The 15731-nt window shown below is 26.2% G+C and overlaps 1 protein-coding gene across 2 annotated transcripts; it reads left to right on the top strand.

Moving 5' to 3' along the window:
* The first annotated feature begins 443 nt into the window (after positions 1-443).
* LOC132941328 (constitutive coactivator of PPAR-gamma-like protein 1) lies at positions 444-14781 on the top strand. 2 transcript variants are annotated; one of them, XM_061009342.1, is made up of 17 exons: positions 444-674; positions 2366-2604; positions 2688-2860; positions 2926-3354; positions 3409-3708; positions 3836-4039; positions 4116-4272; positions 4751-4877; positions 4951-5191; positions 10092-10395; positions 10459-10748; positions 10807-10932; positions 11004-11107; positions 11429-11512; positions 11569-11648; positions 13117-13210; positions 13376-14781. In XM_061009342.1, exons 2-16 carry the CDS (start codon positions 2373-2375, stop codon positions 13197-13199), a joined length of 2934 nt encoding a protein of 977 aa, XP_060865325.1. In that variant the 5' UTR covers positions 444-674; positions 2366-2372; the 3' UTR covers positions 13200-13210; positions 13376-14781. The 2 variants fall into 2 exon arrangements, with proteins under 2 accessions (XP_060865325.1, XP_060865324.1); XM_061009341.1 differs by having other exon boundaries at positions 13287-14779.
* The last annotated feature ends 950 nt before the right edge of the window (positions 14782-15731 follow it).

The raw sequence follows: 15731 nt of genomic DNA, 5'->3' as shown, positions 1-15731 counted from the left end.
TGCAATTACCGTGACGAACAGTGACGGCGGTAGTCGTTCGGAAAAACATAGAACCGTAAACGGAACTTGCCAGTCTTGGGTACGGGAGCCATTTATAATAATGTTGTTCAGTTGTTGTATAACCGTGTGATACAGCATTGTTTTACATGTGGACAACAGACCGTCGATTTTCTCACAGCTCAAACCAGTCCCGTGCTCGATACTTAGTACTTACTGGCTACTGCACCCCCCGCAAGTCATGAATAATAAAATTGTAGTGAGTAGAAAAGATCAATTTCGAAAACAGATGGAGATGGATTAAAAATTTAGCGGCGGGCATGTGGACCGTCGACGGGTGTTATCAATTTTCGTTTTTCTTCCACGCCACAGGTCGTCTTATTCCCGGCATTTGCGCGTGCGCAATTACCATTTCGGTATTTTCACATTAATCGAGTATTCGAGTATTCGACTAGCCGCCTCTGTCCCGCTCGCTAATGCGCTGTCGCATTTATTTTTATTATTTTTATTAATATTATCGTTGTATATAGTTCCAATTTAATCTTTCGTTTTGATTTCTATGTTGTGTGTTTGTAAGTTAGTCCGTTCTCTGTTGTATCAATTTGTCGAGTGTGTTATGGTTTCACTCGGCAGCCGTATTTGATTGCATCGCTGCAATAATAGTAGGAACATCGCAGGTAAATTGTTTATTAGGAGAACAATATTTGTTAATTGCCGGCGTATGTAGAAGCCATCTTGTGGTAACGATTTATTGTGTTTTAAATGTATTAATAATACTTCTCTCATTCCCCTAGTTCTAATGGTCCGATATTAAGTACTTAGGTCTAAAAATCTATTCAAAGAGCATCGTATTTAATTTATTTATGTACCTTAAGTCATAATCGATTTAATTCATTCCTGCATTTTTAAACAATTATCAATTAATGTTAATATATCAATACATTTTATCAATAGTGATCGAATTCCTTCAATGTTAATTGATTTTTAATCAGAATAAAATTTTTGATTAAGGTAACTCAAATACTCATAACTATTTTACTATTTTTTTTTCTCTAGAAATAATAATAAAAAGTTTTATATTATTGTGTTACGGTTTTTACCTTATACATAATAAGGTATATTGTTAATCGAGTTTGGGTCTATATACCTATGGATATAATGATAAATAAATTAATATAATCATTTAGGTACATACTTACGGACATTTATTTAATAAAAATGATTTTAAATTGTACATTTTATTGGAAGTACTTTTCAGTTGAATTTTTTAATACCAATTATTTAGTACCTAGGCACTAATGAAGGTGTAACTAAAATAAAACCATTAGTGAATTATATAGTAAATAATATTTAAAGTACATGTATTAGGATGACATATTCCTTCATGTGTTTTCTCTATCTTACAAAGCACAAAATATCAAATTAAATATTCAGCTTAATAATATTTATTTTATATAGGTATATTAGGTAATTTTAATACTTTATACAATAAAAATGCACAAGACTTGGTTTAAAATTAAAATATAAAAGATAATTAGATATGTGAGCTCTAGATAATAAAATCTAGATATTAGATAGTCTTACTCTTAAATTTGATTATTCCCCCAATAAATAACCCCTAAAAGGTAGCCCCATAATAAAGCTCCAAACTTTTAAATTCAGACAGAAATGATTAACGGAAGCATACAAGGTACTGCTACATAGCACACATTATAACATGACATATTCTACATAAATTACCACTTCTTTAATATCATAACATTAAAGATAAAGTTATACATTTCTTATCCATTATGTCTGTAGTTATTATAATATCAGTATAGACATTTTGTATAGGTATTATGTTTATATAGGTATATTGATTATATTTTTTACCTAGGTATGCCACTGTTAAAATATCGGAATAATAGTTTTTTTTTTTAAATATTAAATGCAGTATGAAATTTTGCATAGTTTCATACAAGGTACTTATTGTATGGTGTTATTTTTTTGGGTTCAAAATTTTGGAGTTTTATTATCACGGAAATGATTGAATAAATATTTTGAATGTTTGGATTCAAATTTGACTATTTTATCAAGAATCTGAAAATACACTTTTTTTACAGCTTACAATGTCAGTTGAATTTATTTACACTCAGATTTTCATATTAGGACAATAATGCCTCTGTTATCTAGTGAGAATTTGTTGCATTAAGTTTCTTAAAATAATTCTGTATTTTATTCTGGTGCATAGGTAGTTGTTAGTTGTATTCATTAATTGTATTATAATATGAACACTTTGAAAATGAATGTTAAAAAAAAATAATAAGAATATTTGTGGTTTAAAAAAAAATATAACTTAAATAATAAAGTTTATTTGATTTTCTAGTTTAATAATGGGTGTTGATAAGCTTTTGGAATACCTAGATAGCGGAAAAATAGAAGGTAGTTGTGTCAATGTCAATCTTACTCAACTAGGACATACGGTGTCCCAACAACTTGCTAAGAAAATGGTTGTTAGGAAAGTTCACCAAAATTTAAGTCAAATTCAAGTATCCAAAGCCCAATTTTGTTTATTGGTTGACGCTGAATGTTGCTTAGATCGTTTATATGGAGGGTATTATTCAGGTATAGATTTTCATACAAATATAATAACATAATATTGTAGGAGAGTATATAGGTACTAATATTTAAACTTATGTTATGTTTAGATTGGGTTTGTGGTGGTCAGTGGAATCGGATGGTATCATTTTTAACTAATTTTGTCAATAGTTTAAGACAGTCAAATGTTCATGTTGTAGTATTCTTTAATGGTGCTTATGAAGATGACCGCTTTACTGAATGGGTTCAAAAACAAGAAGAGACTCGGAACAGGGCTAATGCTGTAAGTTACTTAAATTTAATTTATTTTATCAATGTTGATTATTATTTTTTAATGTGATGATTTAGGTATTGCGACATATTGCTGCCAAAGGAACACCACCACCTAAGGTATGGTGGATACCGCCTGTTGGTCTACGGACAGCAGTTAAGCTTTACTTTCACCATTTGAAAATTCCAGTTGTTTGCTCTGTAAAAGACCACCATTTAGAATTTATTAAGTATTGCAGACAACATAAATTCCATGGTTTGATGGCTGACGATGCGGAATACTTAGCATTTGATCCACCAAGGTTTTTCTCTGCTCATTCACTCAAACTTACAATGCGACAAACATTAGAAGCCAAAGAATATATTGTCCCTCAGTTAATAGAAGATTTGAAATTGAGCAAAGACAAATTATGTGCTCTTCTCTCACTTTTGGGCAATTTTGTGTTACCTCAACCTGAGCTCTATGACTATTATAAACGTTGTGGCATAAATCAAATAATTTCCAAGGTATTTCTATAAATTAAATTGTTTTATATTTTCTAAAAATTCTATTTTATTTAGGTTTCAGGAGAGGAAGTTGTTAAAAAAATAGTAGATTCACTTCAAAGTTTACCTCCTATTAAAAATAATTTGGATGAAATAGCAGCTCATATACTGGGCCATAAAGATGATAAACGAGTGCCAAAATTAAAAAAAAGTATACAATATTATTTAGATGGTGCTAAAGAAAATGCATTCAAAAACAAAACTAAAAGCCCGGAAAAGAATAAAAATAATATTAAAGGTAAAAATGATGTACTAGAATCACCAGCTGGAGTAAATGATGTTAAACAATTGGGATCTGAAACCCTTAATTTACAGGTAATTTCTTTTTTTAATTTATAGACATTGTACTATTTGTTTCTTTGTGTTTACATTAATATAGTTTATTATTTTAAGTATTGAAATAATTAAATGTATACATCATATATTTTTCATTGTTTTTAAGGAAAAATTATTACTTGAAGATAATTCTGAATCTGGTTCAAGTACATACAATGTAAACACTCAAACATCTTCATTAAACCAGTTGTCTCCAAATAAATCTGTTGAATTTCATATTCCTGAAGTTTCTATTGATGTAGTGAATATAGCATATGAAAGACATACATCTGGTCTTATGTCCACTTATTTATACCATATTTTGACAAAGGTTATTATTTAAAAACTATTTTGAATCAAATTTTAACAACTATAATTGTTATTTTCTGTTGTGTTTATTTATTTAGGCAGAAATTAAACTACCTGTTGTGTTAGAAGATGAATTAAATCATGAAATTCCAAATATACATTTATTTTATAGACAAGCCCGTCAAATGGTATATGGTATTTTGTTTAATCTTCATCACGCCCAATATTTAGCAAAATCAAATAGCAGTCAAAAAGGTATATTCGTAGATATTCGATTTAGGAAAAATATTTATGAATAGTTAATAATTAATATAAAGGGTCTTTGACAATTTTTTCCAAATATTGACTGAATTTCACCAATCTTACACATTTTTAAAACTTAATATTGATATTGAACATTTTACAATCTGGGTAATAATTCATTTTTATTTGAAAATAAACTTTAACTAAGTTAGGACTAATGAAAACAGAATAAAAAGTATATAAAAATTGCTGTATAATCTTAAATATTTAAGAAAGTAAATATTTTACTTCGACTCCAGTCTTTATAGATAGAACATAACAATATTTGTATTTAATATCAATATCAAAATTTCTTAGTAAAAGTTGGATAATAAAGTTTATTGTTGAAGGCTCTAAAATATCTTAAAACTTTTTTATGTACTAACATTATATTTTAAATCACATATTATAATTAGGAATTTGATTGAATTATATTTTTAATTTATTTTAGTTGAGTTGCCAGTAATTCAAGTACGCGAATGGATTAGAGACAAATCAAACATGTATAAACAATGCCATTTAATAAAAGCTGAACCTTTAGGATGGGGAGTTCCTACTGTTCATAGACTTTGGTTTGGGTAAGTTGAAATTTTAAAAAAGTTTCTCAAATTAAAAAAAAAAATTATATTTAATTTAAACATTTTTTTTTAGAACAACTCCTGAAGATAACATAAGACGTTTGAGAGCATTTCTTACTTGTATGCGTTCAGATACTCCTCTTATGTACAACACGGACTACGTTCCTCAGCATACATTAATCATCGCATGTGTTCTTAGATATATTATGACCTTTACAGAAGTGCCTATTCTTCAAAAATTTGAACTAGATGCATTAATTATAACAGCTGTGGCTCCTGAATTATCAAAAAATGAAAACACCCAAGAGTTACAAGTAAGTTTACAGAGAATTGTATATTAGAAATAAAAGGGGGGAAAGTAGATAACTGTTTTGCAGTACAGTAGGTGTAGAGTGTACCTCGTCATTGAGTAGGTCACTGTTATGGATGTCTAAAATTTGAATTAATTGTTAAATAATTGCATATGAAAAATAACGAATATAAAGTTGGTATAGCTATCTTAGTAGTTTATTTTACAGTTTGTAATATACTAATACTGAGTATTGTGGTAGGCTGAATTAATTTTTTCAGAAGACATTTGAAAATTGTGTTTAAGGTATAACGCTTATATGTTAAAAGTTTTTGGTACTCATGAATAATATTTTTAAATTTCATTAAAATAACTAAAACCATTATTCTTTGTATAAATATCTAATTTTGACTACATTTTAACTTCAAATGTCTATAAAAAAAATGAGTGTAAATATATTTTTTAAATTTTTTGATTGCTGTATGAACTATTTAAGATAAACCTAATATAGATTTTCGGACTTTTGACACAGCTTAAACATTTTTTATAAACATTCATAGAAAAATACTAAAAACAATTGGACATTTTAAATGTTAATAAAAAGCCTTAAAGTAGACTCAAAATATTAATGTAAAACATTATATTATGTGTAGGATATGATAATATCACCATTTTATGAAAATTTTAAGTATCCAAAGTTATTCATCTTGAATAATAAGAAAATAGTGATTTAAAAAGATACTACGCTACCATTTTTTGGATAAAAATATGCCTATATATGTTTCAACATACCAAAAACATTTTAAGTTTTATACTGTTAATAATTTTGAATTTATTGTAAAGACTGTTTTGAATTCTTCAACAATGAGCGGGATAAACATTAAACAATCACATTCACGTGTCTTAATAAAAATATCGATAAATGTATAGATTACAATGATGTGTGTTTTTTTTTTTTTTGTGTCTGTACACGATAAGTAGTCGAAATAATGATTGGATTTTCAACTTCAGTATCTTGTTTGATGAGAAAGTGAATATCGTTGGTGCATTGGGATGGTCAAAATTTAAAGTTTAATAAAACAACATAAAAATTAAGGAAAAATGGGAATTTTTACGCAAAATCGGTTTTCCACAAAATCGATTTTGGTTTTTGGTAAAACTCTAAAACAAATGACTGTTTAGATACATGAAATTTTCACTTGTTGTTTATATTAGCATTTTCTATATACGATACAATTTTCAAAATATTTTGATTTGTTTTGAACTAATTAGGAACATTTTCAGTTACCAATTTTATTAATCTTTGTTTCTAAGGATGTCAATAAAACTTTATTTGTTGTGTAAAAAAGTTTGAAAATTTAATACAAGGCTCCTACTATATTGTTACAATGACATTTAAAAAATGTTAAAAATCCTTAGTCACAGGTTTTTTTTATAAGCATTTAAAGTTAAAAAAGGTGGGTAAGTGGATGTCGCTCTGCTGTACAGTAGGTTACATGTGGGTAACTGTAATGGATGATGTTAAATTTGAATTCAATGATATAATATAATTGTATAAGAAAAATGATTCTGAGCGAAAACGGTCAGTCAGCCGATGATATTACCAAGTATATTATTTGATGATATTATTGTGAATTAAGTAAGTTATATATATCCTATTTATGTGGAGCCTAAAAGCCTTGTTTTCAATTTTCAATCCTTAGCTATAAAAGTTAAAAATTTTATACATTTTTAACTACAAAATAATTAATAAATTATAAATTTGATAAATGTTGTCAAAATTTGAACTTTAAATGCTTATAAAAAAAAATTGTGCCTATGTATTTTTAATATTTTTTGACTGCTATTAGAACGATATATCAGGGGCCTTATATTAAATGTTCACTCTTTTTTACCCAACAAATACAATTTTATTGATATATATAGAAAAAAAAAACTAAAAAAATTGAAAATTGACAATGTCCGTAAACAGCTCAAAAAGAGTCAAATTATTTTCAAAATGTTATCGTGTATAGAAAATGCTAATACAAACAATCAATGAAATTTTCAAGTATCTACAGTCATACGTTTATTAATTACAACAAAATAAGAAAATCATTACATGAGATATCGAGTGAATATCAAATGTTGTTAATATATGAATTTCAAACGCTCATATAAATTTAATTTGACTCTCTTGTAGACATTTTAAAATCTTAGATTTAAAAAGAAAAATTTTTATCTATTCTCAACTCAAAATAATTTGCTAATTTTCCTGATTTTTCTGTATTTTGTCAAGATTTGAACTTTAAATGCTTATAAATAAAAACTGTGACTAAGGATTTTTAATTTTTTTCATCTGCCTTTGAAACAATCACCTAGGAGCCTTCTATTAAATTTTCAAATTTTTTACCCAACACAGTTAAAATTTTATTGATATTTATAGAAAATAAAACAAAAAAAAATGGAAACTGAAAATAAGTTAAAATATTTGGAAAATGTTATGGTGTAAAGAAAATGGAAATATAAACATTCAGTCAAAATTTCATGTACCTACGGTCATTTGTTTTAGAGATTTGCGTAAAAATCCACGTTTTTCCTTAATTTTTCTTTTGTTTTTCATGTCGGGTTTGAAAACTACTGAGAAATTTTTACTTTTGACCCTCCCAAAGTACCAACTAAATTCACTTTCCTATCAGAAAAGTTACTGTTGAAGAAAATCCAAGCAATTTTACTGTCCTAAAAGGTGATGACAGACAAAAAAAAAAAAAAAACATCATTGTAAAATCAATACATTCATCGCTTCGCTTTGCTCATAATCTAAAATTGACAAAATATGGAAAAATTACAAAAATTACCTAATTATTTTGAGTTACGGATTCATAAAAATTTTTCTTTTTAAATCTAAGATTTTAAAATGTTATACAAGATTCCTTATAAGATTATCTACGTTTATTAAAAAAAAAAATTTCTATAAGAAAGTCAAATTAAATTTTTAGGAGCGTTTGTAGTTAGTATATTTTCACAATATTGGATATTCACTCGATTTCTCATGTAGTGGTTTTGTTATTTTATTGTTATTCAAAAACGAATAACTGTAGATACATGAAAATTTTACTGAATGTTTATATTTTTATTTGCTATGCACCATAACATTTTAAAAATAATTTGACTTTTTTTGAGCTGCTTATGGACATTGTCGGTTTTCAATTTTTTTTGTTTTTTTTCCTATAAATATCAATAACATTTTATTTGTTGGGTTAAAAAGGGTGAACATTTAATGCCAGGCTCCTGATATATTTTTACAATAGCAGTTGAAAAATATTAAAAATACATAGGGACAATTTTTTTTTATAAGGATTTAATGTTCAAATTTCGACAAAATGTATAAAATTTAAAATATAATAGTTATTTTGTAGTTAAAAATTTATAAAATGTTCAAATTTTATAGCTAAGGACTGAAAATTTAAAACAAGGTTTCATGTAAATAGGTTATATATAAATTACTTTATTCACAATAATATTATCAAATATATTAGTAATACATAGGCTGACTGTTTTCGCTCAGAATCAATTTTCTCATACAATGATATTATATCATTGAATTCAAATTTAACACCATCCATTACAGTGTCCCACTTGTAACCTACTGTACAGCAGAGCAACATCCACTTACCTACCTTTTTTTTTGAAGCTTTCTAAAAAATAGTGAATTAAAATATGTTTTCACAATTATTATCACTAATACCTACTCATTATGTTAGAACACGTTTAGGTCTATTTTACTCCTAAATGCTAGTACAAATTCCCTTACGCTCAACTTTTTTGAATTTCTGAGAAACCTTATAAAATACATTTGGTGTTAAAAATTAAATGTTAAATATTTTTATTGAAATTTATAGAATTAAAAATTTCAAAATTAATGTATACATAGTTTTAATAGACTCAAGAAATTTAAAAAAGTCTATTATACCTAAACATATGGTGAACATTTCAAATATCTATGGTTATTGGTTTTAAGTTACACACAAAAAAAAAATTGATTTAATCAAAAACCAGTTACGTAAAAATATCTGATTACTTTAATTTTTTTTCGGTGAAGCACGATTGAGCATTTACCTTTTTAGCAACACGATTGCACATAGAATATTGTATGCGATGTTGCCACATCCACGTGGCCGAAATTTTGTAATTTATTTTTTTACGTATTATTTCATTTATTATTATGATATCCAAATGCGAGCCGTGAGCTGAGCCCAGCTTTATCAACAATGTTATTAATTAATAAATTAGTTCCGGAGCAATGAAGTTCCGACATTTTAAACATTTGAAATTTGGGGAAAATATAAGATAATAAATTAAGATACAATTCCAAAAATGTTATAGATATAATATCACCCATACTCTATAGTATTCTTGACTCATAAACCATGCAGTATTCTTTTTTAATTCGTACCATATTTTGATTTTATTATTTTCATAACTATTATTACTATTTTCATTATTATTATTATTATTATTAAACAGATTTATGAAATGTGACTATATTATTGACCATGAAATCATGTTATTTTTTTGATATGTTATATTTTGAATTATTATAATTTTTTAAACAAATATTTTTTTATAATATAGTTTAAAATGGATAATGGCAACGTTGCAGAGTTTTTTTTATGCTCAATCGTGTAGGTTTTCTATTGTATTCCGATTTCCTTTGATTCGTCGACAATTTGGCTCAATTGTGTCGCAAAAAAGGTGTTTTATGCTCAATCGTGTCTCAGCCAATTTTTTCCCCAATTTTGAAAATTACCGGTAATTTTATTCTTTGACCTCTCAAAAGTAAAAACTAAATTAAAAAAAATTGCTACAACTTTTAAACAATACATCAAAAAATTAACTAAAATTTTATTTAGCTTGCTAATTAATTATTATTTTAATATTTTTAGGGTACTGTTAGTGTGAGAGGTGTGCAATTAGCTACACTTTTGATGTGTGGTATTGAAACAGCCATGTTAGCAAATGATGCTTGTGGTGCACCATTACCGTGGTTAATGACTTGTCCCTGGATGTATTTTGATGGAAGGTTATTCCAGTATCATTTAGCTAGAGCATTAACAGCAAATAAACTAGAAGATTTGTGTGAAAATCATTTTTCACTTACAGTTAAAGTTGAAAAAATGAGACAAGCCATTTTAGAGGGGCTGGGTGAACGTTTTCAATCAATTTCACCATTCCAAGGAACATTTTTGGGTAATAAATTAAAATATATAATATATATATATAAATAGATTTTGACTTTAAATACATAAATAGATACAATCTTCAATCAAAGAGGATTAATTCCACCTCAGATTTTGAACAGCAGCATAGCTCATGCTAGTATACAATTTCCACAACAAAGACTGGGTCGATTAGTTAGTCAAAATCCTAATCGTTTTCGAGATATTCAACTAAATAGTCGACAAAGAGGTGTTATGAAACAGTCTTCTGGCGGACAATTGGAAGTTGCTGGTGCTGTGGTTGGTATATGGGGTGCAAATTATAGTATGGCAGCTACTGGGAGTCCATACATGGGTCGTGGTAATATGCTTCCTGCTCAACATGTAAGGTTTAGTGTTTGAAAATAACAAAACAATAAAATTATGAATTTTTTACTTTTAGGTGTTGCCGCCCCCTATTGGTGGTCCAAGTTCTTTATTTCAACATGATCTCATACAAAGACCTGTGTTTAATGCACGTAATAGTTCCAAACCTATACGAGGCCGTAGTCAAGTTCTAAAAATACATGTAACTTTTATTTTAAGATTATTTACCAATAATTGTATTCTTATAACATAATCATAATTTTGGGTTTACAGAATAATAAAAAAAAAAATACTCATAATATTGTAAAAAAAGACAGCAATATCAAAAAGGTTCCTTCAAAGGCTCGTGGTATGGCTGTGGTTATTCCTAATCCCGGGTAAATTTTTCTATTTATTGTACACATTAATGAACAAAAAAAATTTTTAATTAGATTTATCATGTTTTGTTTATTTTGTTTAAAAGTAATCAAGAACTATTCTGTGAAATACCATAAAAGTTTTTTTTTATGTGGTTAGAGAATGGTATATATTTTTTGAAAGATTTCTGATTAATTTTGGTTTATAAAAACTAGCTGTAATATAAAATCTTATGAGAAAGTATCAATTGTAAATTTAAAAAAAAATTGGACATATTTCTTGAATACAAAAATTATGTGAAGGTATTATTTCCAAATAAATTACATTTTTTTTTTTTTTAGTGAAACTATTTCAGCTTCAGAACTAACAGAAGAATCCAAATTGTCGATATTAAATAAAGAACATCAAAATATTAAAGCAAATGGGTATTTCATATTTAACTTTTTTTGTGGTTTTAAGTTAATTATATACATTTTTTCAGGATTGTCGAGAGCATTTTGCCTTTAGTAAATGGAAATTCATCAATTGATGAAGGACAAATAGAAGGTGCAACATCAAAAGGTAGGTTGTATTACTAGTGTAAAAATATTGTAAATATGAGATTATTCATCTTCTTCTAAGTCAAATTGATTTTATTTTTCAAGTATATAAATCTCAATGTAATAAAATTACATTTTACTTATATACTGTCCTTCATATAATTTTCATAACATAAATAATAACTAGGTCTTAGATGTTTAACCTAAACTCGGCCTAACTGTTTAAGAGCTTTAATGATAAAATATGCAATATTTACTATTAAAATGTTAAACAGCCAACTAGTATTATATTTGTAAACAAAATTAATAATTTATTAATTAATCTAGTAACATTATATACATTTTTGTAACCTCATTAAATTTATTTTGACGTGTTTCTTTATAATATTTGGTGTCAGCCAAACAATATTACAAATTAATAAATATCCACCTAATTCAATAAAGATAACAGTGTGTTCTATAATATAGTATACCCTTAGATCATATTATACAATGGATAGAGCTTCTGTCTAAATATTTGCAGTTAACATGACTAAGGAAAAATTGGAGCAAATGCTTATGCGCTCAATTATATAACGCATTCACCCTCACGTACATCTATTATCAGACACAATTTATATCACCACTAGTTAGGTGAATTTTTTTTTTCATGTGGCAAATTAAGTGATTTAAATACATGATAAATATGTGATGAGTGCTGACACGTATGTACAATAGAAATCAGTCCTCTTGCAACTCATGAATATTGATGTCTTCAACACGTATGCATTTAAAAGGTAGTACCTGTATCCATGGTATATGATCTAAGAGTAGACCACTGTTTTTCAACCTTTTTATTATGTTAACCCTCTAAATAAAAAATCGGTTTCTAGTGACTTTGAAAAATATGTATTTTATTTACACTTATAGATTACCATTAAAAATAAATACTAGTATTAAGATCCTTATGAAGCTTAAAACACAGATTTTGGAGTATTTTTTCTGTTAAAACTCTTATTTGTTTTAATATAAATATAATAGTATGTATATCAAATCTTCAAATATTAATAATCATTCTTAAATTAAGATTCTTAATAACTTTGTTGTTGTTGATCTAAAATGATTTTGTCTATTCTTGGCTTAATAGAATCTGTTAAAAAATTTTTTTGGAATTTTTACATGATATAGAATTTCCGTGATATATTTATTTATTATTGAGACTCCTAATTTTTCGTATTTATTTAAATCATATGTTGTTGACTAAATAATTAATTAGCATCCCCCAAGATGAAAAATACTGTAGTAGACAAAGAGTGAGAATTTATGTTTATAATCGTATATTAAATTAAATAATATGATATTGAGATTATTTATGAATATAACTGCTAAAAGTTCAGAACTATTCACTTTTATTTTGCAAAATATAGAAAAAATAAATTTTTATATGCTGAAGGAATGTTGTGTTTTATCCTACGTAATCATATAAATATAAAGTATGTATTTGTTTTTAGAAAATGGTGTGTCAAATTCTCAAACTGGAGATACTTCATCAAAAATCATTCAAAAGCCGTCCAAATTGGAGGCTGAAAACTGATTTAATAAAGCGTAAGTAATTAAATTATGTTAAAAAATAAAAAGTTTATGTTATACACTCTTATTATTATGAATATATTATATTTAGAGATTTTTAAAATACGCCGACGCCTTATAAGTATAAACAAATAACTTGTAAGAAGTATCAACTCAAGTTTTTTTACTTTGTAAATATAGGCAAATGAGAAAGATGTTGAAAAATGTGAAGAACGGCGCTAAATGTTAGTCATTATTATTAATTTTTACGTATTGTTTTTATGTAGTTTTTATTCTTTATTTTTGTAAATTATTTGCGAAACATTTTGTTATCTGAAGGCGCCCACGGATTATATTACGTTATCCGATTTGTGAACATCGAAAGACTGATATTTAAAGTGTTGCAACAAACATATCATTGTCTGGTAATTGTTTGTGCAGCCATGGTGATAATAATTAGATATTAACGTTATTATATTTTTAAATCAAATGAAAAAAATAATATGAATCGTTATCCTTTGACTGCTGTCCAAAAGTATTATTGTCGCGGTGATTGTTTTTAATCATATTTTTGTAATTTGTTATCCCAGATACTTTTATAATTTCGTAATATACTTATATGATTTTTAATTGCATTTACAAGCATGTATATGCCTATTTAATATCTGGCAATTATAAAAATAAGGGCCGCCAAATATAATGATAATTTATTTATGTAAAATTATATAATATATATTATATTTTAATACATAAATATCTTTATGGAGATGTATCTCATCCTGGACAGTTATAATATAATATTACCACTTAAACCCATTATAATATGTGACATATACAAAGAAAAATTAACATTAAAACATTAAAAGTGTTTTGTTTTAATTTATAATGCTAAAAATAAGCAGATATTATGCAGTTTGACATACATTAATCTGCTGCCAAAGTAACTTATTATCATCAATAATTTTCTTACATTGCTCTCAGAAGTAAAATTACATAGTAATTGTTAGTGTTTTTGTGTGTGATTAATGATTATTATTTTCACAATTTTACGTTTCTTTATTGAGTTAATTAGCTTTTTTATTTGTTGTCTCTACAAACTGACGAATAAAACTTACATATTTGTTTTCATTAACACTAGAAATTAGATTTTTCTTAGATTATAATCATTAATTATGTTTTAATTAACAATATATTTAAATCAATATTAATAAGTAATAACATATTATATGTATTCTATATATTTTTATTTATCTTTCCATATCTTGATAAGTATTTTCAAATACCAACTAATTTTTTTCTCTTATTAAAATTGATTATACTACAATTTTATATATTATCTTTCAATTTTATTGTTAATCACTAAATACATGCATTATTAAATTGCTCTAAAATTATAAATTGTTGTCGGCCCTTTTCAAATTATATTCACATTTTCATAATCACTCCTTAAATTATAATTAAACCAATATAATTATATCATTTCAACAATAATATTTTTTAAGCATTAGATGTAAGAAATTAACTGCTGTGAAAAGTTAAAAAAAATAATTATTCTTTTTATGTTTTTTATTTTTTTATTTTGATCTTATTTATATCAATGTCATTATTTCAAAAATACCCTATCATGGATCTATTCAAAATATTTCAATGTGTAATTCATGTTAATTAAATGGTATGTGTTAAGTATAGAAAACTGTATTGGTTTATACCGATTCATTATTTAATAAGATGATATTATATATTCATTAAAGTGATTGTGAATTAAATGTATTGTTTAACTATTAATTTTTATTGTTATTGTTGTTGAACTATGTAGCTAACTTTAGCCTATTCATTTTAATCATTATACTTATACTATACCTGGTTGAATGGTATAATTAATGATTTTTGAAATCTATTAAGTATTAAACTAACTAAGTATTAGGTACCAATTATCATGAGGAGTCATATAATATAGTATAAAGATTCAGTTGAGCTGGATCGTGTTAAGGACTACTGCGTTTGAACCTTATACATATAGGTATGTAATATACTACTGTTATCTGTTGGGGCTGTTTGGAAGATAAAATATAATTAAGGTCATGTGATATGGCTCATAAATTAATTAAATATATTTAAATAGATAAAAATTCACTTATTTTTTTTCTCACCAACGAGCCAGAATCGCATAATGCCATGGTGCAAATGTATTTTTCTAGAACTATTTAAAATAAAATAAAATTTGGGCTTTGATCTGACCTACAAAAAGTTTTTCCCGTGAAGTCGTTTTCGTCGATAAAATTTCCTGTATCCCCCCCCCCCCCCCCCCTAAATAAGTATCGGTCAGTAGATTAGTATAAAAGTAGTAAAACTAAGGTAGTAACTAAAATATAAAATATAATTTTTCAATATTTCTTATAATTGAGGACAATTTTAAAAACCTCTACTGACACCCTAAATAATATAATATCTACAAATATAAGCACAAAGCATTAACAATGCTGTCATAATACGGATATGGCTAATTTGCAAATGATTTAGATGTAGTAAATCTAAAATCTAATATATAAAAATTCAA

The sequence above is a fragment of the Metopolophium dirhodum genome, chromosome 3 (assembly GCF_019925205.1).
Source record: "Metopolophium dirhodum isolate CAU chromosome 3, ASM1992520v1, whole genome shotgun sequence".
Taxonomy (NCBI): Eukaryota; Metazoa; Arthropoda; class Insecta; order Hemiptera; family Aphididae; genus Metopolophium; species Metopolophium dirhodum.
The sequence above is the reverse complement of the archived record's forward strand: the minus strand, read 5'-3'. Positions and strand labels throughout refer to the sequence as shown.